Source organism: Hippichthys cyanospilos, chromosome 4 (genome assembly GCF_059441005.1).
Source record: "Hippichthys cyanospilos isolate Australia breed blue-spotted pipefish chromosome 4, RoL_Hcya_1.0, whole genome shotgun sequence".
NCBI lineage: Eukaryota > Metazoa > Chordata > Actinopteri > Syngnathiformes > Syngnathidae > Hippichthys > Hippichthys cyanospilos.
The window spans coordinates 16,995,024-17,020,790 of record NC_142372.1 but is presented as its reverse complement, the minus strand read 5'-3'; the positions used below and the strand labels follow the sequence as shown (position 1 = coordinate 17,020,790).

The 25,767-nt window shown below is 38.9% G+C and overlaps 2 protein-coding genes across 3 annotated transcripts; one reads left to right on the top strand and one right to left on the bottom strand.

Moving 5' to 3' along the window:
* Positions 1-93: 93 nt before the first annotated feature.
* pkd1l2b (polycystic kidney disease 1 like 2b) lies at positions 94-21,565 on the bottom strand. Its single transcript, XM_088413155.1, has 41 exons — positions 21,244-21,565; positions 20,483-20,641; positions 20,208-20,396; positions 19,836-19,946; positions 19,554-19,701; positions 18,167-18,399; positions 17,680-18,090; positions 17,490-17,596; positions 16,682-16,817; positions 15,747-15,945; positions 15,496-15,607; positions 15,263-15,404; positions 14,755-14,943; positions 14,533-14,675; positions 14,242-14,421; positions 14,033-14,170; positions 13,777-13,926; positions 13,576-13,700; positions 13,314-13,434; positions 13,094-13,222; positions 12,776-13,001; positions 12,108-12,298; positions 11,791-12,021; positions 11,164-11,265; positions 10,910-11,088; positions 10,432-10,578; positions 10,134-10,333; positions 9,797-10,023; positions 9,460-9,673; positions 8,882-9,354; positions 8,264-8,360; positions 8,038-8,178; positions 6,963-7,148; positions 4,696-5,026; positions 4,474-4,607; positions 4,269-4,396; positions 3,535-3,695; positions 2,917-3,127; positions 2,438-2,539; positions 2,208-2,339; positions 94-765 (listed from the first exon to the last, which is right to left on the bottom strand). The coding sequence occupies exons 1-41, from the start codon at positions 21,563-21,565 to the stop codon at positions 577-579; spliced, it is 7,446 nt and encodes a 2,481-aa protein (XP_088269281.1). The 3' UTR covers positions 94-576.
* An 899-nt stretch (positions 21,566-22,464) lies between these two features.
* Positions 22,465-24,685, top strand: bola3 (bolA family member 3). Of its 2 annotated transcripts, none has more exons than XM_088413365.1 (4): positions 22,465-22,623; positions 22,721-22,844; positions 23,345-23,433; positions 23,610-24,685. In XM_088413365.1, the coding sequence occupies exons 1-4, from the start codon at positions 22,561-22,563 to the stop codon at positions 23,673-23,675; spliced, it is 342 nt and encodes a 113-aa protein (XP_088269491.1). In that variant the 5' UTR covers positions 22,465-22,560; the 3' UTR covers positions 23,676-24,685. The 2 variants fall into 2 exon arrangements, with proteins under 2 accessions (XP_088269491.1, XP_088269490.1); XM_088413364.1 differs by having other exon boundaries at positions 22,706-22,844.
* Positions 24,686-25,767: the final 1,082 nt, after the last annotated feature.

Sequence of the window (25,767 nt, the reverse complement as noted above, 5' to 3'; positions counted from 1 at the left end):
TGTCCAGATCCAGATTCATTATTTTGAATGTACACTTAAAGAATTTCTTATTTGAATGCTCTGATAATACAATTGAAATAAACACGATGATGCTACATGTGCTTTCATTTATTTTAAGTTAGTTCATTTTTTTAGTTCCACAGTCAAGTCATTGGATTGTTATTGAATACATTTTACTCTACAGAAAAAGGAAAAGTTTATTGGTTTATACAAGAATAAGAACATTTCTTTAGGAATTCCTATGCAAACACAATGTTCCACATTTAGCAAATATTCTAAACTACTCAATCACGATCAAATACACCAACATGATTAAAGCATTGCGTCAGTGTATTTGATGCATATCGATACTTACACAGACTAACTGATTTAGCTTTTCTTACATTACATAACTGATGAATATAGTTAACAAATAATGAATTTACAGGAGCCTTGATATGCATTCAACAGCACAGTGGAACCAAATGAAGCAAACCAAGACAAACTACAACAGAAGCAAAGCACACACTGTGTTAGTAAAAAAAAAAAAAAAAAGTAACACTGTGTTACATTTTTTTTTTTTTTAAACATTGTTGACTAAAGGAGAACATAAGAGTCTTTATCAACACTCCCTGGAGAAATTGTGGCAATTCCGTTATTCGCAACACACGAGAGTCCGGCCTTCTCGGTCAGGCTGTCATCCTCTGCCTTAGCCTTGCATTTGATTCCGAACAGACTGCAAATTTTCATCATCATCATGTCCACGATCTCTTCCTCCTCAGATGGCTGCAATAAAGCACAATCAATTAAATGCTCGTTTCAGTCCAGAGCTAAATATACTAAAGTAACTTTTTTGTCTGGATGTAGGTTATTAGATTATTTTCTAATTTTACTTGGCTAGTTTGTCTTAAAAAGAACCACTTCTTTAAACTCATTTGCCTCATGATCTGCTAACTACTTGCACTTTTAATCACAGTGGGTTTATTTTTGAGTGTGCTATCTATTTTAATTCATCTGATAGACTTCTGTCACAGAAGCAACATTTTCAAGACAGGATAGAAATTGACATTTAATAGAAAATGGATGGATGGACAATCAAAAACAAAACAAAGTAGCTACAGGACTATCACATGCTGTTATGGGTGTCTACATAAAAATGCAGACTGCAAAGGACTCTACTTGAAATTTGAGGAGTATATAAGAGACAGTTTTGTCTGTGTTTTCAAAATATTAGTCCGTGGACTAAAACCAACAGGTCAACCACAGCTCATGAATGTAAATTGCAGTTCTTCCGACCCACTCAGACCCCTTGGAGCTCGCTGTTTCTTGCCATAGAAAAAGCAATCCATAATGTACAGGGTATACTGAGCACTTAAGATCAAGATATAAGTTGGCAGAACTCACATTTTTAAAAATTCATAAAATAGATGGTGACAGATGAGAAATGTGGGTAAATCCATCTGTTGAAGTTCAATAATCAAATTGCATATATATTGCAAGTTATATAGTTATATATTAGTTTTTTTTATATTAGTTATATATATCTATATAACTAACTATTAGTGTGTTATTGGGCAATACTGTATTTGAATTTGCATATTCAGATTTATTTTTCGGTATATTTAAGATCATTGTGCTTTTAAAAAAAATGCTTGAGTATTTCGTCGATCATCCAGCCATTCTCTTAACCGCTAGTCCTTACTGGGATCGCTGGTGTGTTGGAGCCTATCCCAATTGTCTTCAGGCAGTAGGCGGGGTGCACCCCCAACTTGTTGCTAGCCAATCGCAGGACACACACAGACTAACAACCATTCGCAGTCACTAACACACCTAAGGACAATTTTGGATCATGCAATATTTCTAACGTGCAGGTTACTTCGAGAATGTGGGAGGAAACTGGAGTACCTGAAGAAAGCCCACACAGGCACAGGGAGGGAGAACATGCAAACCCCACATAATCAAACACATGACTTCCATACATGAGGAGGACGTGAGTACTTCAATGAATACTTTTTACATGTTCTTACTTACATTGTTCTAAATTAAGAGTACACTGACTTTACAATTTCATATACTTTACACATCTTTGATTGAAATAACTACTACATTTGCAAGAAAAAACTCATTGTGAAATGGAATTATTACGAACAATCGCTCATCAAACAGTGCTGTTATCACTATCATGTCTTATCATGTTATCATGATCTGTCTAATATGGGCTGTGTTACCTTGTGATGTATCTGTTCTTGACTGAAGGCCACAAGGATTACAGAGATGAAGAGATTGAGCACCACAAACGTCATAAACACGATGCAGGAGCCGATGAGGAAAGCACCCAGGATGGGATTGTAATTAAGAATCTTTCAGACATAAAGCAGAGGACACAATAAGAGTGTATTTTAGTGCAGCTGATTCATATGTTACAGTATGAGGGGTTTAAAAGTTGAAAAACCTTTACCTCATCATAATTAAAGATGCCCAGTTGCAAGCTGACCATTGTCTGGGCAGCATCAAATAGAGTGCGATAGGAGTACAGCTTCCACCCGTACATCAAGTTCGCCTGAAAGAGGGAGTTTTAGTTATTTTTTTTCCATGAAAAAATATGTATAGTGTACCTACTTTTGCAGTCTTTCTATAGGCCTACATTGTGCTTTTGTAAATGTAATAATGTCTAATAGCATTACCAAATCCGAGGTTTTTTTTTTTAACTTTCCTCCCAGTAGATAAAGCGTAAGATCATCAATAGAAGGGCAACTAACCAACATTTATGTTCTGGTCTCACCACAAGATCACATCACCTACTATTCTGCCAGATAGCGCTGAGGACATTTTTATAGCCTCAAAGAATTATTCTATGATTTTTTTTGGCTTTGTTCACAGAATGTCAACAAAGCAGAAAGGAAACTATCAGCTCTTGCGGTGTGGGAAACTGCTCACAGCAATGGAGTAGGCCAGAAACATGATGGTCATGACCACCAGGAAGCCGGAGATATCAGTCCAGGCTCGCTGGAGTGTTGCTGTGATCATGTGCAGCTTAGGGTTGAGTCTCAGCAGGTGCCACAGTTTGACTGTGGCGAGCAGCACCAGGAAGGCAATCAGATAGCCCAGCACTGCATCAGCCTTGGCCGTCTCATGAAAACTGGCGTATCTGAGGACATTGCAGGATTCATTTACTATTGATGATTAAAAGTTTTGTCATATTGAACGGAAAAATATTGTTGCCAGCCCCCCACCCCAAAAGATTCAATATTACAGTCTGATGTCATGGTAACACATTTGACATTAAATATTACCGCGCTACAATTTTGAAAGTGTGAAAATTATAATGTTAAACTCATCATGTTAAAACAAGAACATTATTAATTGAAATCTTGGGAACAATTAAGACTCTTTTTTTCAGTCTTTTTTTCTTCGGTAATAAAGTAACAAAACTTAATATTTTTAAACTTTTACAGAATCCTTACTTGCTTTGCTTGTGCAAACACTGAAAACTACGGTAGTTGTTACTTTTGAAGATAAGTATGTTCCCAGTTTGCTGCAATGTGCAAAACTTACTGGTCTTTGTGATTCTGGTAGTACTCCATGTCTCGCTTCCCCAGCAGAGTCCTCTTGATAAAGACGGACAGCGCGCTCCAACTGAGAAGTATGATCGCCAGCTCGAGCAGATTCAGTTTACTCTTGAAATAAGCCCATCTCTGTTGCTTCATCAGCTTTCCCTAGAGGCACATTTGAAATAGAGTGAGACCTTGACTTACAAGTATAAATTGTTGAGTGACTAAGCTCCTAATCCAATTCATTTGTTTCCCAACTAGAAGAAACTGAAATTTTATCAATCCCTCCTGCGAAGCAAATACCATTAAATATATTGGAGTGAAGTTACTGGACAGTAGTTTGTTTCGGTCACAGTTCGGTTGAGTTTAACTAACAGTAAGTACAACAAATGTGCTTTTTAGGACTAAAAGTAGCAAAATAAATGCCTCTGTTTTTTGGGCGATATTTTAATTTTGGTCATTAAGGTGGCTTGAGGAGCACTGTAATCATGTAATCATGTACTGACGCACGCTTTCGAAACGGAGTGGCCTTGTGAGTGACATCAGATCCTGTTGGCAATTTAGCAGTTAGTTCTGCATTTGCATGAGCTCACTGTTCCGTGCAAAATCCTGTAATTTAGCCTTTATGTAGATGTATATTCTATTCAACAAAGCATGGATCTCCATTTTCTGTCCAGCACTTGAGCGTAATAAAAATGCAAATTTGCTAAAAATACATTATTAATCAACAGGAATTACCTGAACAAACATGTAGTGTAGAATGAAGAGAAAATAGATGGCTTCAGAGGCCATGACAAAGATGTGGAGACCCCCCGTAGATTGGTAGAGACGAACATTTTGCAGCTCACTACGAAACTGGAAAGCCCCTGATTATTAAAAATACAGATGTTGAAAACATGAGGGGTATACATTTCCGTCTCATAGCGCATAATTGACATTTTACCTATAGCTGTGGTCTCTAGCATGAGTGTGACAATGCAGAAGAGGTTGACATTGGCGTTGTACACGGTGAATTCGACAAAGATCGCTTGGGTGTGCGCATCAAACCAACGGTTTTCATACAGATACTGGAGGGATCTGGTGGGAGCGCAGGGTTGATTTACACTTCGTATACATTTTTCACAACTCTCCATGTGATGTTAAAAATACACGTGTTGGAAACAACCTGCTGGAGTTTTCTAAATCTGGTCCCAGATCCACCACAAAGCCTCCTCCCCTATACAGCGTCATGCTTCCCCAAATGGGATAGGCCCTCAGTTTACTCTGGGACTGGTACTTCCAGGGACTGGGGAGGTTCACTGATGTATTCTCAGCCTTAGAGTCATTCCAGCCTGGACTATAGGAGCCCATGTCCTCTGATTCCCATGAGTACAGCAAATGGCAGTCATGCACAGCATGTTGCATGCGCCGCGCCACATTGCAAGAGTTTTTCTGCACCCTCAGCTGGCGAAGACGAGCATTGCCCACTAGCTTTGAGTTTCCGTCCGTGATGAAGCCTGATACCAGTAACGAGCAAAAACACAATTAGTGATAGCATTTACAATGATCTAGCAGCTTTTTTTTTCCTATCCAAATGATCAATCCGTAGTAATGGCATACACAATTTTCAAAAGGCTATAGGTGTATTTTAGAATGGACATGAAATGCACTAGTACACAGGAGTCAAACTCAAGGCCCGGGGGCCAAATCCGGTCCACCACATCATTTTTTGTGGCCCTCGAAATGCTAATTACGACTTCAAGGTTCTGACTAAAATATTACATTTGCAAGTTATTTTCCACTTTTAAAACGTTTTTTTTTACAATACATAACAAGCATTTTTTGTGACTGATCCCTCTTTGGAACAGTTTTTATTGGCCTCTGATCTCAAAACTATGTAAAGGTGTGACGATCATATTTAAAAGTGATTTGACTTTAGTCATAACGGCTGATCGACAGAAACTAGAAGTACAATTTGGCCCACGATTCAACTTGCTTTGAAGCTTCTGCATTGGTATAAGCTTTACTTTGAACTTAGCTAAAATTTTGAATGCACGTCCAAGGTTTCGGTGCAGCAGTACCTTTTTCACAACTTGCTGTTCTCTAAAAAAGTGCACAACATTAAATTTTCAAATGTTCTCTCCTTATCCTGCTGTCCACATTTTGATGTTGTGATTGACAAGACCTTGCTGTTGCAAGGCTTCAAAAAGGTTTTCAAAAGGAAGTCAACTTTGAGTGTCAGCGATACAGAATAGAGACACAGAAAACTAACTTCGGAGAAATGTATAAGTTGATACAATGCTCTTGTCATTTGGCTGTTTAAAAAAACTTGTGAGAGAAGTACTGTACAATTTTAAAATTAGAAAGGCGGTCAAAGGTTTAGAGAAGTTCTTTTTTTTTTAGAATCAAATATCAACCAAAATACTTTGCAACTCCAAGTACTCCCTTTACATTAAAATGCAGTAATGTTATGTGTAAATGTAACTGTCACGTCTAGGCATGGCGACGTGAGGCGGTGGAGGGAAAGGGGCTCAAAAACGCAGGAGGACGGAGAGGGTTTGCTCAAACAAAAGTGCTCTTTTAATAATAAAACAGGGCAGGAAAAGCAGAAGACAAAACCTTGACAAAGTAGCAAAATAAATGAGGAACGGAATATAACTCACGAGACTAAATGGGACTACGGGGGAAGACTGGAGGACGAGAGGCACAGGGAACACGAAGTGACGAGGTACAATAATCCGACAAGAGCAACAGAGGGACGGTGGTTTAAATACAAGGAGACTAATTACTGACAACACACTACAGCTGGATGGGGACAGGAGGCAGGGGAACCGGATAGGCTAACACGAGAGGAGCAGGGGCACATGGACAACAGGTGGACGAGATAAAACTAACGAGACAGAGAAAGGCAGATGCAGGGAAAAACACGAATGAATGACGAAATGAACCATGAACTACTTAAACTAAATCCAAAAACCCGAAAACCCCAGACAGAACGTGACAGTAACAGGTTTTATTCCTATTTTTTATTACTATTTTATGCCACTGAATTACAGTATTCAACAAAAAATGCAGTACTGAATATTTGCTTTTTAAAAAACAATCAGATACAAATAAATGCAAATGTATTATTTATATTTTATTTCTCAGGCACGGTGCACTAAAGTCGAAAAGTAAAAAAATGTTCTGAAATGGTTTAAAAAATGTATATGCAAAGGTACAAGCTGGATTTTATGTTTGTGTGTCTCATTTTGAATGCTGCAAAATTATTTGTACTATATTTGATTCAGCACTTCTCTTGCAAATGTATGATCAGTGATACTCACAGCATACTTAGAGATACTTACTGCATTCTATATTCATCCCGACATTTCAGTACAATACCCAGCCCAAAACATGTCCATATCCATTGTGTTTAAATGTTATCAAACACTTTACATGCTATTTTGTCACCTGGGTGTTCTCCGAACAAGTTGCTGAGCAGAGTTGTGTTTGCCCAGTTGAACACATCTTGTATGCTCATAGTGTCTGAGATGCCTTTGCTGAAGCTCTGGCGAATGTGCTGGGTAAGGAAGTAAGCATTGGGATCCCTCTGTCCGTAGGCCACCAGAAGCAGCATCCACATGAACCCCATGTAGGCTGCATTACACGAGAGATGCAGGTTAAAACCGTGACAATGCTTTTAACTAGTTGTTTTTCAAATAAATGTACCAGCTGAAATGAAAGGAAAAGCTATTGATCTGGACCAGGCTTTCTCTCCGCCCCGCAAAAAAAGTCAAGTGTTTTAATGTAGGAAAACAGTGCTCTATGGTTTTGTGTTTTATACAAACACACAGCAATGATAGTTAAATAGATTGTGAAGAAAGTGTTGCCACACAGTTTTGTTTCATTCAGTAGAAATTGTTCTGCGCCTTTTCGTGTGCATGGCTTGGCCACGTGGTTAAGCACAGATGCAAAGAGACTGTCTTGCCTCAATAACCGTGCAGTAAGTACATCCAGTCAGTTTTCAAAGACCATTATAGATAGAATATGTCTGTTAGAATTTGTTAGTGTATCCAAGCATGTGTTGTTACATGTTGTGCTTAAAAAATAAGCTGTTTAAATCTGTACAGCTGCAATAATATTAAAGTTAGTTTTCTTGAGCCCAGCTATAGCATTTCCCATAATGTGCTCAGCTAGTAGATCGTTTTATGTGTAAGCATGAAGCTAACACTTTTTTTGTAAGGCAAAGTTAAATACATAATATGTAAGCTTCTTAGTTATATCTAATTGTTGACAATAAAACTAAACTGGGAGTGGCAATAAACAGCTATAAGACTATTTTTACAGTATTGGCGCCAAAGTGCTTATTGTTGTGAAGCGAGTTGAGTTCGTTGCCACTTCGAGCACCCACATTTCTAATTTTTGCTAACGTCAAAGCAAAAAAAAAAAAAAGTCTAAATGACAACTCATATCTCATGGCACCACTGTACTTTATAACGACATATTGTGCAGCATTTTTTTTTAACAAAGTCATCTGGGTTCTTACCCAGAATCTCCCTAATGAGAGCAAATACTTTCTGCTCTTTAATCATGTTGTTCCTCATCTTCTCTATGTCCGTTGGAGGTGGTGGCTGGTAGAAACTGCATGTGCTATCTCGCCGTGCTGCTCGCACCCTATCAGGATCATCTGCGCATGAAATTAAAATAGCGTGTTTAGTCTTTCATGTTTGCACATGGATGTTCAGCACATATTGATTGCACCAAGAAGGTACCAGAATTCTTAAGGCTCTCATCAATCTGAGGCTCTCCATATTCTTCTTGATCCACTTTCTTTAGCACAAGTGCAAAGAAGGCAGCAAATCCAAGAACCTGTAATAGATGTTTGCTTGCGTTATCGCACCACAGTGATGATACCCCTCACACACTGGTACATAAATAATTTCTTATATCTTTCTACAAGACAAAACTGATGTGATGGTGCTTTGCTAATACGTAGCCAGTCTTATACAATGGTAATTACTGTCCATTCAAAATAACGTGACACACACCCATTAGAGCCTAAAGCACTTACAAAAATTGCGAGTATAGCACTGAGGGAAAATGTGTGAGCGTCATTATTTTTCAGCACTGATAGATGCACTTTTATGGGATCCTGGCTGGCTAAAGAAGAGAGGCAGCATAGAATACCAACACTTAGGGCCCAATTTAAACATTTTCACTCTGGGGTGTACTCACTTTTGTTGTGAGTGGTTGAGACATTGTAAATGGCAGTGAGTTATTTTTAGGAGAAAGTAAATTGTATTCCTCATACCTTTTTTGGCAGTATTTGATTTTAAGATCATTTCTGACCTTTCAAATGTATGAGTCACTACGCATTACACTGTGCTCACCTTAAGAGGTTGTGTGATGAACAAACTTTCAAAGAAGGACACCACCATGGAGATCAACCAGCTTATGGAACGATCTTTTCCATAGGTCAGTCCATACATCATGGTGAAGTATCCAGACACACCGCTGGTCGCTATCACCAATATCCAGCCGATAAAGACAAACCACCATGGCAGCCCCCCTTGACAGCATTTCTTGCCAGAGCCCTTTTTGGCACTCTCGTCTGGACTAGGACTACGCTCCGATTGTTCTCCATCGAGGTTGTGTGACGGCAGGTGAAATTCCAGCAAATTCTTCATCCCCTGAACTTGCTGCATGGCTTTGTTGTAGCTGTCTGGGTTTGGAAATCGAGAAGATCCCAGAAACCCCAGCTTCTTCTCAACGTGACGCAGCTGCCTGTAAAGATACCTGCTGTTGTTGCTCTTCTTCTCAACCCCATCTGAGGTCTTCTCTGGACTGCCCCAAACAGTCTTTTCTGCACAATTGGACATTTGTAATGAAAGGTGTTATCATGTACTCCTAGAATTTTAAAAAGAGTTGTATTTAAGCAATATATGACAAATTCATTTTCATCTATTACCTTGGAGATCAACTGCCCCGAGACTGAGAATAGAGCGCTCTCTTTTGGCAGTATCTGTGTAAAAGTCAGAGGAAGTTCGGTTTTGCTGCCTGATGATGTCTTCCACCAGAGACAAAAGAGTGTTGATATCAGTTTGTTGACCAGGTCGAAGGTCCAAATGAGGCAAGGGACTCTTCATGGCTTTTGACAGTGACTGAGCTATTCTTTTTATGTCCTGGGGAGAAACCACAAACAATTAAGAAAGTAACCGTACTTCAGGGGATCATCGCTGAATGCCACACTTCTAAACAAAAAGTGAAAAGGTACATAGAACAATTGACTGTTGACATTTTCTCACCTTCAGGACGGTGTCTGGAGTGATGTCCTTCTGCTCTTTCTGAGGAGAAGACGTCTGCGAGGGTGATACTCGAACTGTCTTCCCCTGCTTGCTCTTGTCCGATTTTGGAGCTTTTGCTCGTGGACGGGTGTTTCTGAAGATGCTCACAATGAGGAGATTTATAGGAAACATGATGATTGAACTTTGAATACCAATCATGACCTGTTGCCAGGTGAATTCGATGTGACCTATGAACATACACAAGAACTGATTGTGTTAACAAGAAACTTGTTGGAACACTGACCATGGAAACTTTTGCTTTTATTGCACGAAAATGCCATCTAGACTCAGATCATACCCAGGTCCATGGTCTGCTCTGATGGATCTGTGGGGATGCCCCAAAACATGATGCTAGTCAACATAGTGCAGAGCAGTAGGGAAAAGCAGCAGGATACTCGTTGCACACGAGTGAAGGTGCTGCATGGAGGTCGACTGATGACCGAGAACCAGATGTGCCCGTCACGGAAATCCTTAGCTGTCTTCATGAAGAACAGATTGCTAGAAGTGCAAAAAAATAACAAAATCAAAGGCAACAACATGACAGCACCATTATATTTGTGGATGATCCTCAATGATCACACTGAGTTGGGTCAGACCTAAATCTCTTCAGATCCTCCTCAGTGGCCACTGGAAAGACCTTGTCAAGGGTGCACTCTCCAACGTCGACAGCAAGCCAGGAGTTACAGAGAAAATGCCACTTCTGACCACTCTCCAGATCTTGCACCATGACTTTGTTGACATACCTGCATGCAGAATTCTTTTTTTTCCATTTCATAGCATTTCTCAAGGTTGCACTGAGTCCAGTAGATTATGTTGAAATTATGAACAATCCAATGTTTTTAACCAATGAGACTTTGAAAATAACATCAATAATTTTCAATTCATCCTCTGACAGGTTAGTCAGAGAAAGTACTGTTCTGTATAGTACTCTATAGGGATATTTAGAAATTATAGCTCTCATAACATGATAGAGATGGTATAAACAGCTGGTTTGAGTCAGAGGTCTCAACAAAAGGCACAGATACCAAATGCACGGCCAGTCTCAACAGTCAAGTCATCAGCTAAATGATCTACCAAGCGGGGTGTGTGCCAGAGTTGTCATGCCACAGCCTGATGCTTTGCAGCTCTCCAAGGGAAAAGTGTGTGGTCAACAGAAACACATCCTCTCCGCCTCTTTCAAACAGGGGTTTCTCAAGATCAGTCAGGTGGTGGGGCTCGCTTTCCCCCTCTGTTCCAAGTAGGGTTATAGTCACCTGGACAATGATGTTTGCTTAGGAGACACAAAGATTTCCAATGCTACTGTTCAAGGGCAGGAGCATGTGACTGACCTGTGAGGAGGTAGATGCGCCATGGCGATGCCCTGTGCTGATTGTCAGCATGTAACAGTATTCTGCCAGTGGATCATTATCTTCAAGCACTGTTACTTTGACCTTGAAGATAATGCACACAACAATAGAAAAAACATGAGTCATGAAAAATGTTTATAATATGCTAAATAGGTACTCCCTAATAAACAGGTTTTTTTTATTCTTATTACATGATTTTTATTACAGTTTTATGAAAGTGGGAACAAGAAAATTAAGCGAACCACAAAATATTGTGGCTATAAGTGGCCTGAAGTACGGGTTAACTTAATATGATCACATGATCATATTAAGTTTGTGTTTTAAGTAAGTGTGTGTATGTTTGTGATAAAGTGTGCATACCTTCTTACAATTGGAAATGTATGTGTGCTCAGAATTTACCATCAAATTCAACCTCATGTTAAATTGGAGGCAGTTTGTATAATTTAAAGTGCATTTGATAACTCCAAATAAAGTTCCGCATTTTTAGTAGGATTGTCCTAACCAAAACCTGGCATTTCAACAGGGCTGTGCAGATCTTACAATACAATTTTAAGCGTGTTCTAAATACTGTATGGGAAGTTTTTTGTTGTTGCTGTTTTTCAGAGTTACCTTAGCTGAGTCCTGGATGTCTTTTCTGCGCGCCCATATAACCACTAGAAGATAAGCACAGAAAATGGCCCCCACAAAACACACAACCACGGGATTGTTAAAGAAAGTAGCAAAAAGCTCGGCTGTGCGTGTTACATCCACCAAGTTTGGCATGACAAAGAAAGAGCTGCCAAAGAAAGTTAAGTGATTACACAGACACTGAGTGAGCAAAGGTGTCGTCAGTGGGCCGACCTGTAGAAAGAAAAAAAAAGGAAAAACAGCTTCGGTTGATGCTTTTCGAGTCACCTGAAAAGATGGTCCAAAGTTTTCACACTTACCCTGCAGCCATCTTCGCTCCAAGATGACGCGTCTTCATCCCAGTACTTGCACTGGGCAGCAATGGTTACAATACTGACTGTGGCATTAACAGATTTGACGCCTGGTTCTACTTTGGGCTTCAAGACCAGGTAGTGCACACCAACATCTCCTGTTCTGTCTTTAGGACCGAGGACCCAAGTATATCTTTCCTCTGTGGTAAATGTTTTAAAAGAAAATAATTTATCATTTATTGAACCAAGAAATTGTATGGTATTTTTCTTAAATATTGCACTTTCAAGGCTACCAAATGTTAATTTTAACAGCAATAACTTCAGCTCATTTTACTCTATACAAATTTAATCCATAAGGCCAGTATTATTACGCACTATATAGACTATATTGGTGTGGCTTCGTAGTGGTAGGCAGAATTCTATTTTGTAACCACAAACATAACTTTTGTCATGAACGGTTGTGCTCTACAACAAGGCATTTACTGTATAATTGGCTGTTGCACCTGGGACCTTGGCGACAGCATTATCCTGCGATTAAAAATTCAAATCACAGCAAAACTAGTGACTGATAGTCAGTCACGTTTGAACACATCACTTAGTAAGCCTTACTTAATACAAAAAAACAGGATATTTTGATTTTATATATAAAGCACAATAACCTTATTTTTTCAATATACCTTCATTTACATTCTCCAAAGGCATCTCGGTTTTGGCCACGTAATCCTCAGTTGTTGGGTAATCCTTATATCCCAGAAGCAATACAAAGGTAATATTTTCAGAGGGCTCCATTTTTAGCACCAGTGTAACATCAGGTGAGGGAACTTCAATTATTACTGTGCTGAAATTGGCCAGATCCAGAACTGTACTGTTCTCTTGTCCAACGTCCGGCCTGGGCAAGAGAATCTGAGAACCCCATTAAATCAAAAACACACTAGTGAGGACACATATACATATTCATACAATGTTTAATATTGGTTATTTAATAGTTTTACTACCTCAATCTCTTCAGGCAGATTCTTAACAGGGATGACTGTGCCATTTGTTCTTGTTAGAGACACAGATCCCACAGTTCCTGAAATGTTTCCACCTTTCCAAGAGTATGGATTCTTTTCAAAACTCATCATCTATGAGATATAACATGTAGTTCAAACATTATTAACATTTTAAGGTCGGTAAAACATTCTATATCTGCACTGTAGAATGGTATACACTTACTCTGACATCCACAGGATCATCTGGAGAGAGAACATCAGAAGGTAGCGTCGGAAAGGAAAATCTAGAGGCGCTGCTCCTCTGGATGTGTATATCCTGCATCTGCATGGTTCCTGGAGTGACCCTGCAGAAAACCAGAGTTTATTTGCAGTTTCAACTACAATCAAAGGTATAATTTTACGTTACATTACTTGCAAGTGTGAGTGTGTATCACTGAATCTTCAATAATATACACATGTACCTGTTAAAGACAATCAGCTCTCACCTGTTTACATATACACTGATCTGATTAGAATCGATGATGATCGGCTCTCCGTCCAACTTTTTATGATTCAACAAGGCATTTTGTACATTACTCATTCCAGTCAGAAGGGAATTGGAAACTTTTTCCTGAAGAGATCACGTTATTTAGTTGGTGCTTTCGAAAGTGTCTAAACAAAAGAAAAAATGGTAGTTTTGCTCTTACGTTAGAGGAAGCATTCAAAATATTACTGGCTGCTTCAACAATTGGTGACGCTCCATCAACAACTTCTCCATCATCACCACTCCCATCCTGGTTAACACTGATGATGTTGAGGGAAGAGCTCAGGTCAACTAACAGTGAGCTTGCTTCTTCCTAGGTGTTAACACAAAAACGAATTGGAGTTGATCAGACTTAAATAGTTCAAACAATAAGCATTTCTCTCCCAAAGCTGAAGTTGATCAGAAATTTTGATCAGTACCTGTGCAGCTGGACTGAGCTCATCTGAGCGCTTTGTGAGTCCAGCTACGGCTTTAGCTGTCACTTGTACCTCATGACTAGTGTTTGACGGGGAGTCCTGTAGCACTGTTGTCATTTTGGTTAGCATCTGCTCTCTGAGCTGAAGTCAAGGAAAGATGCGTTGGTATCGCAAGTCCCGGGACATACGGTAATGCCGTTATTCCTAAATACCTTCGTCCTTGCGTCCTTCTGTTCCTCATCAGCCTCTGTGTTGAGCATGTCTGCTACAGAGGTGACAATTTGGCCAAGGGCTTCACCAGAGAGTAGGCCATCCTCCTCCAACTGAGAGACTGTATCTTCTAGAACTGACTGGAGAGCGTCCACGGAAGCACTGGAGTTGTTTTTACGAACCTTTAAGAAATAAATACTTTTTAAAGAACTTAACATCAACACTTTAAAAGCGTTTCTTCCATAACATAGATGTGCCCATTTACTCTGTTTCATTTTAATTTGTATGATTACCTGAGTATGTATTGTCGTGGTAGCTTCTGTGTATTCGTTTTTTACAGTCACCACAATAGTCAAATTGTAATTGTTCTTTTCATCTCCAACAGGTAATAGGATAGACTTCACAAATTCTTTATTACTGCAGCGCAGTTGTTTGCCTTCAAAATAAATGAGCAGGTTGGTTTTTCATTTCAATCAACAATTGCACTGGCAGGCAACTAAGTTGAATTTTCTCACCCGTGTCTGTCTTGAAGCAATAAAGACAGCCTGAAGAACAAAAAGAGCTAGCTTGGCAGGTGATCTCAAATGAGTCAAGCACAGTGCCTGAGAGTGGAAGGATGCTGCATGAGGGGTCTGTGGGGGCTTGAGTTGGTTCGGGATCCGGTATAGGTAGGGTGTACCTGGCATAACCTTGCTCCGAAGTTCCTGGTTTGACAAAAATGAATTGTTGAATGAGCCTACAGTAAGAAATCACAAAAAGCTAGTCTTTCAAGTTTTAACTGACTCACTGCCAGCCCAATGATGTTGACAATTATAGCCATCAAAGGCTGTGAATTAGTTAATTTTGCTAATTGTCCTCTACCATTTACCATCAGTATTATTCATGTTAGAAAAGCAGTTACATTAAAGTCAAATCATTGTACCTGTGTAGTTTGGATGATGCTTCAATTAAGAGAGAGAAATTGACTCCTTCTGTGACCCAATTTCTGACAATGAATTCAAGAGGTGAATTTAAGAAGCACACCTTGAGCGATCACAGTGATGTTGAGCAAATTGTCCCTTGAATATTTCAGCTGTTGGCTGTTTACAAAAAAATCAGAGTTGCCCTCTTGCTTTTTCACAAGTGGCCTTCTTCCTGCTTGTGCATAACAGGTTTCAAGATCATCCTAGAAAAGGTAGAGATTTTCTTTTTAAAGTGGCTACCCACCAGAGTGATATACATCACACATTGACAAAAGCGGCAGGTTTCAGACTTGCCATCAGTGGTTTTGAATCCTCCATGTACCAGTCCACATCTGGACAAGTTGCCACACAGTTCAGTCTCAACTTCACAGGGTTGTTCACAGTAATTGAAGTGCAATTGTCACAACTGTATTTGTAAAGATGAGAACCCAAATAGCAAAACATCATTTTTATTGCTACTTATGTCTAAAATGATCACAAATCCATTACAAAGACACCATTTGGACAAAATAATAGAATGCTTGATCTAAATCACAGGATTTTACCTAATTGAGACATGTTTGAATTCCTCTGGAACACTAGTGATGCACTTGGAAGCAGAAGCTAATTTGACCCATTTCCTAAACCAGGCTGTTTTCTTCACAGTCAGAGTGTAGACAGCCATCTCAAATGTAGTCGGAAGGCACTGCTTGTCTATTACGATGGTTTCGTCATTTGTTTGGTTGCTGCATTTGCAGTCCCCCCCTGAGCCGGAACAAAGAGAAAGAAACATGACAAATGAGGTTCACCGTAAGCCAGGTATGACCATTGAGTTCAAGTCACTAAATTAAGGTATCATACTTTAAAGTCAGCATAAAGAGAGGGAACAAATACTACTGACAAACCAAGCTGTGGAAAGCTTGATCTCCCTCCATGTAGAGCAGGAGTGGGCAAACCTTTTGCTCAAGGGCCATATTTCATGTTCAAGACACAAAGATGTGAATTATGTGGTGTGTATGAAAAGTTTTAAGCATCAGAAAAACTAAAAGGGGCAAAGGATTTTAACATTTATCTAACAATTAACATTTATTTTTCAACATTGTCCCCATCCCCTAACACTTGCTGAAGCACTTTTATCCCAAAAGAACTCATTTGTTTGGAACACACTTCAATGCTTCTTATACACAACGCTTAGTTTTTTTCATACACCCTTTGTAAAATACTTAATTTTAAGTATGGGCTAGTCTTAATTTGTAATTATTTAAAATGTGTATTAAATTGTTCAATTTAATCATATTCATTTTAATATTTAAGACAATGCAACAAGCAAGGGATTCAATGAAAAATAAAAATGAAAACAAAATTTAAGTGATTCATTTAATTTATTAAATCAGGGAACAAAACGGGCTCTTTATGGCCTTATTTTGCACAACCTGTAGTAGAGTGACTTGAAGTATTCATGATACAAAATTCCTCCCGGAAGACGAATGCTTGTACTTACTACACTTCCAGTTAAATTTGAGTCCTTTGCTGGGCAGTGACACACTTCCATTAATGCTGAGGGTGACATTCTGAGTGTTGTCAACTACAGACTCTGGAGTGGAAACAACTTTCAAGTCATAAGACACACCAGTAGTCTGAGAATGAGAAGAAGGAATTTAACAGCAATTGTACACCCTTCACAACTCACATACAGTGGTTTCAGGTTGCAATATTATTTCTAATTTTAAGTCAAATGCCTGTTTTTTGTATTCTTAAAGAGAGAGAACAAGGTAAACTCATTAGACCTTAACAAAATCTCTCAAATGCGCGGGGAAATGTGTGTTTGTCTGATGAGAGCAAGGTTTGACATTTTAGCTATGTGCACAAACCTTCAGGCTGAGGCTTGAAAGCAAAAATAATAATTATCAATAGTAAGAAAATATAGGAATAGAATTGTGGTTAGCAAATCTGCCTCAGAGCAGAGGTTGTGGGTTCAATTCTGACTTTAATTTTATTGAGTTGCATATATTATAGGTCACATTAAAAGAGCAATATTTGTTTAAATTATTTTAATCTGATTCTTTTATATTACAAAATCTTGGCATTTCAACTGCAACTGTAACCTAAAATCTGCCTGACATTTTCAATCAAAACGGAGAACATTCTTTTTAAAGGCAAAGTCTATGATACACCTATTGTAACTGGATGATTATAATTAGAAAACTCAAAGGAAGAGGCCATAATGTGGAGTATGTTGTAATGTATGAAAATGCAAGTTGACAACGTACATATGCTAGTATTAATCATTACTTTTGTGCAGTGCATACCATATTTTCAGAGTAGTTCTTGCATGCCAGGAATATACTCTCTAGGCTCACGTTAAAGTCAGATGTCGAGAAAGTGTTCACAGCTTGCACATTCAATTTAAATTGTCCTACATTAAAAAAATAAAAAAAAATAAAACGTTATTCATCGGCTTTGAAAATGCACAGTATGAATCAAAGCCGATTGACATACCTTCAACTGGCCTGTCAAAGGTGAACATTTGCAAACTTCCATTGAGCATGTCTCTGGTCTCAGAGCGAGTGACATTATTGACAGTCAGTGTGAAGAGAAGCTGCACAGGGGCTCCACGCTCCAGCGAGACCCCGATAATGAGGTCACTGGAGTCGGGACACCGGTCGTCCTCCGTTATCACAGAGGCCTGCAGCCCCTCAACAGGCTCCAGAAGACACAGCTCGAATTGGGTGGACACTGTTTGGGTGGTGACCTTGTTGGAGGCCGTTAAAGTCAGGTTGCTACAGCCACGCCCAAGCTGCTCCACTGCACTTGCATTCAAGGTAATGTTGTGGGGTATAATCCCTTGGTCAGCAGAGGAGTTTGCAAGCAAACGGTCCTTGTACTGAAGTACAAAACTAACGTTTGTGCCTATTTTGAACAGAGAATATTTGCTCATTTAATGCTACATTACAACATGTTTACCCAGCAGTTTAATAAAACTGACCTGCCTCGACTGCGACCTGAACCTCAACAGGCTCTCCCCTGTAGAGCAGGCTGCAATTACTGCCGCCTTCTGATGTGTTGGCGCTGTAGCACTTGATGTCTCCAAACTGACCTACCGGCTCCTGGATGCTTATGGATTTTTGAGCTGTCACATGCCAGTCGCTGGTGGAACACTCCACCGTGACCATGAACAGTCCAGGGGTTTTGAATGTGTGCATCACCGTGCTTTCCGTTCTGTCAAATCATGTAAAAACAGTTCAACAAAGCCACCATCTGGGCTTGTATATACTGTGCCAAAACCTTAAACCAAGGCACATTCTTTACATGGCTGAAAAAATCTCTCAAATCTCAATCTGTGATATGATGATGAATTTGGATTGACACTGTGCAGAGGTATTAACTTAATCATTTGTATTATTGTTTTTGTGATTGAAGTTTGCAATGTACAGTATATCCATATTAAATATGTGTAACTTTAGTGCTAATAATAAATATTTTACGTATTTGTGCAGGTAAATTGCATACCAAGGAGTCAAAACATTATTGTGAGACCACTTGGACAAATAATATTTGCCTCCATATAGGCAAAAAGGCTCCATTTTGTTAGACCGTCAGTGAACATTTCTTTTCCATTATGATTTATGCTGCAAAGTCAGAAGTTTGTCAAGTATCAGGTAGAAACCTCTGATGTCCAAATTTGGTAAATTTATCATATATTTACTTTTACTAATTATTGACTAAGGTAAGGTGTTGAAGTTACTTGCAATCTTTGATAATGGTTAAAAAAAAACGGTTATGTTTTCTGCTCTGGGTTTTGATTTGTCTTCTTGCATTCTGGGTTGTTTGTTCTTTTGTTCGTGTTCTTAGTTCATGTTTCTTGATCCCCTTGTGTCGGTGTGATTGCGTCCACCTGTCTTCGTTAATCCACTTCCCTTGTGTCTGCCACTCAGCTCCCTGCTCCTATTGTGTCATCCCAGATGTTCCTTCTTTGTCTCATCAGTTTTGAGTGTATTTAATTTCCTGTTTCCGTTAGGTTCTTGTCGGGTCATTGTTGAAGTTGATGTGGTTGTTTCTGTCTGTGCCTCATTGTCCTCATAAGTTCGATTCCTGAGCCTATAATCAAGTGTTTTTTAAAAAGTTTATTTCTTTTTATTTTTTGATACTTTTTATGCAGGTTTTCGATGTAGTCTATTTTTTGTAACCTTCATATTAGATTATTATTTTGAGCACAACCCACATGTCTACCATGATTTCCTGCATTCTGTGTCTGCACCCTCTCCCATCATGTTCAGACGTAACAAAACATGCCTATTTGCGTTTATAACCATAATGCTGTGGCTGGAAGATATATTACAATATAATATACTGCAATATCAATTATAGCTCACTCTTCTGGTGTGATGGAGTCAATAGTGTAGCCATCTCCAGCATTCAAAGCACATGTGAGGTTCCCCTCATAAGGTTGCAGGAGCCACTTGATGTTGATTGTGACATTATCAAACACAGATGCCAATTTACTTATCAGCAAGTGGAGTCCTGAGAACAAATCACATCACTGAATATAAATAAACACAATCGTATTAACAAACCTATGCGCTAAACTAAAATATTTAGAGGTTACTAAATGGCAACTTTGATTGGAGCAGAGAAGTGAAAGGAGGATATCTGACCATCTTTGCAGCGGTATCCCACAGACAAGTAACTTCCTAAGAGAGGACATGGGTCGCCGTAAGATTTAGCATCTGCTGGTGCTTGACAAGCCTGCAGGCCATGGCAACTGCCTGGAATGATATAAAAGGCCTCAATATAGGAAACTAAAAAAATATATAGTTATTTCACTGTTACCATGTATTGGAATTTGCAATGAAAGTAATAAAAATGGAACCTAAATAAAAGCTTGAAAATAAATTCTATACCGGTACTGTATTTCTAAAAGATTGAATGCAAATGCAATACACTACAAAGTTCAACACAAGCGCGTAAGATATACTGTATATATTTTTAAACCACAGTAACATTATGCAGAGTATCCTTACAAATACCTTTTACAAAGTCTGCCACATCTGTCGAAGTGCACTCCTCCACAGGAGATGTGGGTGTGGCTGTGAGTTTGGTCCGGCAGTAGTGAATTGTTTTTCGGCCATAGAAGCTGTCGTCTATCTCTATGACTTGACCAGAGCCGCACTGCAATGTGGCGTTTTGGCCTTCGCATGCAATAGATCTCCTCGAATCTGAAACCAAACCAGAGAGAAAAAAAATATTTCAAATGGATGAAACATAATCATAAACACAATTGATTGGATATGAGTGTATATACCAAACTGGCAAATGAAGCTCAGTTCCTGAGTACAATTCTCTGACGCCTCCCACCGGTAGCCTGACTTTTTGAGGACATATCCACAGGTTGCTTGTGCATCAGGTTCATTCGCCCAATTATTGTAGCTGACATTTGAACCATCCAGCCATGCCAGAGAAACTAGTTTTGAAGATAGGGAAGGGTAAATCACATGCATCATTGCTTTTGATATGAAAACAGTTCAAATAAGCTCACCCGAAAGTAACATTTCATGGCTCAGAACAAAACAGAAGGATCTAGAATGCATTATGAATAATGTCTCATGTTCTGTCAAGGGAATGAAAGAGCAATTGTAAATCATGGACTTGACAATAAGCCACTTAATAAGTCATTGTAAATGAGAAATAACCATGGATTCTTTTAGGGATGTACTGTACGTAATGAACTTCTGGCGTCGGGTCAACAAATAAACTACTCTATGTCTTATCTTAACCTGCTCAAAGAGATGATAGTCATTCCAATTTCCTTTTCATATAGTCAATTTTTTAAAAGAAATCTATTGTATAAACAAAAATAAGACTTATTTATTCATTTTACTCTGAGTACCATAACATCATTATATTTTTAAGAATAAAATGACCCTCTAAAACAAACTTTACACAAACGTGATCAGGACATAATTCAACGGAAATATTAAAAAAATAATAATAGTAATATTTGACATACAAAAAAAGCTACATTTATGCAATCGCTGGTTAAGTTGATGTGACATGACCCCTCACCCTGCAAGGCAGCAGTGTCCAGCGTGAGGTTTGGCGCAGCAGGTGCCAGTCCGAGCCACCAGTTCTTTTTGGGATCGAGGTGCCTCTTAAGAAACCGCTGCGTCTCGTCATTCAAGATGAAGGCTAGGTGTCCTCCTCCTCTCTCGCACCATTTCTGGGCACTGAGGAAAGGACGTTGCAGACCCACAAACTCGTAGCAGGAGCCATCAAAGTTCTCCTGGTATTCAGTACAGGAGACAGCATCTGGTTCAACTGCAGCAAAGCAAGTCACGCTGAGAAAGAGAAAAAATAAAGTCAGGACCGCAAAAGCAGTATGGTCCATCTTTGTGCACCTGCACATCACTTGCGCTCAATGTGGTAACAACATGACTTTAAAGGACAATGACGTCAGTGGCTCTGACAAAGGCCTGCTCTTTCGAGACATTTTTGACAGAAGGATAATTTACTCAATGGCTATCTGGCTTTGTGCTGCGCATATAACTCCTGTGCACAAACAAAGCTGAGCGATGCTCTGAAAGGAGACAAAAGCTAACAGTCAACACCCACTAATGGCTCCACAACCTGCAGAGAGAGAGATAAGGTTGTTTTGGGACCTGCCTCACAATGTTGATTTTACGTTTAAAAGCTGTCTGCATTGATCTGTCTTGTGGATCTTTTGTTTTGGACACTTTTAGCATTTACTGTACTGTAAAATTTACCTGCCTTCTGATTAAACTTTTTTTTCATGCCTAAAGCATCAAAAGAACAACAACATTGCATTATTTATTAAAAAATAAAAAAAATAATTAAAAAGGGTGACTTACTTTTAAAATGCATTCGCTGGAACAAACATGTTTTGCATTTTTTTTCTCATTCTGTACATACAAGCTGTAAACGCCTAAAATTACCCTTAATAAAATAAAAAGGTAGAAAAGAAGTCAAACTGATTTTGCAGGAAGGATGCATGCATTGGTTTTATGTCGTCTTAAGATACATAAACTGTTTTCGAGGTGTGTCTTGAGGACACCGTTTTAATTGGCCGATAGAGAACTGAAGTTTTCGGAATGTATTATTTTATCCTACAAAACAGTGCACCGTTGAACACATAAATATTTGTTTCGATAATAATTACAGCAATAAAGCAAACTTTTTGTCATTGTTATTTGGACTGGTCTTGAAAAGTATTCACAATTGTCTCGTTCCTTATGTACCACGGCGTTTAAAAAAAAGAAGATGCCCGGATGTGTGACGTCATATTTCTGGGACATTTGTGATAGGACATGTTTTCATAACAATTCGTACAAGTATCGTGAATAAAACAGACTTAACAAGCGTAGGATGTTTGCCTGTAAGGGAACAAGCGGTGTCGTTCCTGCGCTTCGGATTCTTTTCAGGAAAGAGGTAACTGAAAAGTCATACTTAAAATTTTAAACGCCGCATCCAGTGTGCCTTTATGCTAAGTGCTTGCTAACGTTCACCTCAGCGCCCTCACTCACAGGCAGTCGTCCATGGGCAAGCATGGAGATGTCTATCCACGCAAACTGACGGAGAGATTCGCATTGCGAAGGTACTCAAGGAAAAGTTCCCACTGGCGTCATCGCTGAAAGTTGTAGATATATCTGGTATGTTCTTTCATATCCTTCATGACAAACTGCTAGTGCAGCTTTTGAATAAACGAGACCTTTGACAGGATCAACTCAAATGAGTCATAGCTTTAGTAATAAATAGAATGTCGGTAAAATATATGAAAAGTAAGCAAAATTAAGTTTAAGCATAAATTAAGCTTACATTAATTCTACATTTGTGACACTGCAATCTTTTTTGTGTTTGTGCATATAAGTAGTGAGACATATTGATCACATATGACTGTTATTGTATCTTATAGATACTTGACGTGAGTATTTACTTTTTGATTACTTTTTTTTTTTATACTAGGAACGTGATTGCATTGTCTGTAGCGTGCTGAGACTGTACGACTGCGCTGCATTTATACTTTATAGAAATGCTCCAATACTATAATGCCGAAACCACATAATGGCCTGACATTGACCTTTGAAGCAGATGGCTTAATGTCCCACACCCTCACCAAATTTTACATAATTCAATGTTTTCTTGTGTCCAGGAGGCTGTGGGGCTATGTATGAAGTTCACATAGAGTCAAGTGAGTTCACAGGGAAGAGGACTGTTCAGCAACACCAGCTTGTCAATCAGGTAATAACTGTAATGGTTAGTCTCCCATTTTTATATAGTCACATGAAACATCAGTCAAATACAAACATTCAGATTTAAACCGTGTACCTTGTGGTATGGTTAGTGTGTGTATTATAAAGATGACTTCTATGTGGATGTGTGTTATCTATCATCATGTATTTCTTTGTTCTCCACAGGCTCTGAAGGATGAAATTCAAGGAATGCATGGACTTAGAATATTCACAGATATTCCAAAACAATAGTTCTACATAAGCAACAGCATAACTCCACTCAATGTTCATAAGGCCCGTTGCAAGTTGACAATGACTATGTTTACTTGCAGTCAGTAACTTTTTTGGAACCAGCACATTAATCTGGTTCTACAAGACCATGGAAACACCACCAAAAACCCAAATATGGTCACATTTAAATAAAAAAAATAAAACTACAATAAGTCCCTTGAAATACTTTTTGCTAACCTGAATATTTGGTCATATAAATGTATACAGAATATCCGAATTGTAAAGAATATTCACATGTGTTGCATGTTCTACCTGCAATCTTAGTGTTTTGAATACAGGAACTACCAACATAAAATGCAGCACACAACCCTTCGGAATTGTAAAAACGGAGATAAACTAACCTGGTGAAACTCAGACACAGCACAGCACCACACTTAGAGCGAGGAGGTAACTGACTACTTCATCAATGTGACGATAGACATGAATATAAAGCTTTTTATTAACTGGAGGAAGTAGTAAGTGACGTGTATTTGCATTATGATGTATTTGCATCATGATGTTGATGATCACAAACATGTTGTTATTGCAAACGTATCAAAAACTTATTATATTGACTGCATATATATATATATATATATACTGTATATGCATGTGTGTGTATGTATTAGTCAATTGGCGCTGCATTGCGCGTATTGCTTTCTGCAAGTGTGCATGTGAAAAATGCATACCAATCACTTCAATCACTTTTTAAACATAAGCCACACTTTAAAAAATGAGTGCCGCATACACACAAAATGTGAAAATTACCTTTTTAGTCTTTTTCGTGGTTGGTGAAGTTATTTTTGGATGTTAAAATATATATTGTATTATCATTTTGTCTGTAGCTGCAAGCAAATGTATAAATTATCGAGTATAATTTTTATTTCATTAGTCTGTCAGCATACTACACATGAGCCTATTGTATAGATACATCCAGCGTGAATCATATGAGTAATATATTCTGTTTAATAAAGCTCTTTATACTTAACTCATTCAGGGATGTGTGATGTGATTTATGATTGGTGAGGCACTAATTCTTCCTCCTTTCATCTCTTGGGGTGCAGTTTGTGTTCTTAGTTCATGTTTCTGGTCCCCTTGTATCAGTGTCTTGTTAGTCTGATTGCAGCCACCTGTACTTGTCGGCCCGCCCCCTTGTGTTAACCTGTCAGCTCTTTCTATCAATTGTCTCTTGTCCATGTGTTCCTTGTTGTCTAATTAGTTTGGGTTCTATTTAGTTCCCTGCTTTCTTTGAGTCAAGGTCAGATTGTTGTCATGACATGGTTTCCTGTCTTTGTACTTCTCTACCTGTCCTGCTTTCCCTGCGTCCTGGTTCCGTTTACCCTTTTTGTTAATTAAATACAGATTTCAGCATCAACTCCTTGCCTCTGAGCCTCCTGATTATAGTAATCGTAATTAATATAAGGTCAAGTTCATTGTTGTTTCTCGTTATTGTTTCATAATTAAAAAAAATGTTATGAAAGCCTCAACTATTAAAACTACATGTCTACATAGTATCATAACAATGTACATGTCTAATGTTTGGAAGAAAACGTCAACATCTGGGATTTGATGAGTTACAAGTCTAACCTTTTTCATTTTAATGATGCATTCTTGGTTGCAGCTCACTGGCACAGTGGTTAGCACCTTGGCCTCACAGTTGAGGGACCTCAGTTCAAATCCGCTTAGCTCTGGCTGTCCTTTGCGGCGTTTGCATGTTCTCCCCTACCCTGTCTGGGTTCTCTCTGGCCACCTGTTTTTCCCAAACTCCCAAAACATGCATGGCAGGTGTAATGGGCATACTACATTATCGGTAAGTGTTATTGAGTGTGTGAATGGTTGTTCGTGTCTGTGTGCCTTGCAATCGGCTGTCAACCAGTTCAGGGTGCCCCCTGCCTGTTTTCATGTATCCTGGCGTTTTTCTGATGGTAGCTACTGCGCCAGTTCCAAGTGCCCTTCAAGCACGTGTGTGGTGGTGCCACCCTGCAAACTTGCATCTCATTTCTTTTGCTCTACCTGGTGCTAGAGACCTGTAATTATTTTATTGCATCGTGTTTTAGACTAGTAGTGCGGGTAC

Coding starts and splice junctions, on each gene's coding strand:
- pkd1l2b (XM_088413155.1), bottom strand. CDS start 21,565: ATGGACCATACTGCTTTTGCGGTCCTGACTTTATTTTTTCTCTTTCTC. Junction 13,435..13,575: donor ATCAGTGTATATGTAAACAG/GTGAGAGCTGAT, acceptor GGTTTTCTGCAG/GGTCACTCCAGGAACCATGC. Junction 3,128..3,534: donor TACCAGAATCACAAAGACCA/GTAAGTTTTGCA, acceptor CAATGTCCTCAG/ATACGCCAGTTTTCATGAGA.
- bola3 (XM_088413364.1), top strand. CDS start 22,561: ATGTTTGCCTGTAAGGGAACAAGCGGTGTCGTTCCTGCGCTTCGGATT. Junction 22,624..22,705: donor GGATTCTTTTCAGGAAAGAG/GTAACTGAAAAG, acceptor CGTTCACCTCAG/CGCCCTCACTCACAGGCAGT. Junction 22,845..23,344: donor GAAAGTTGTAGATATATCTG/GTATGTTCTTTC, acceptor TCTTGTGTCCAG/GAGGCTGTGGGGCTATGTAT.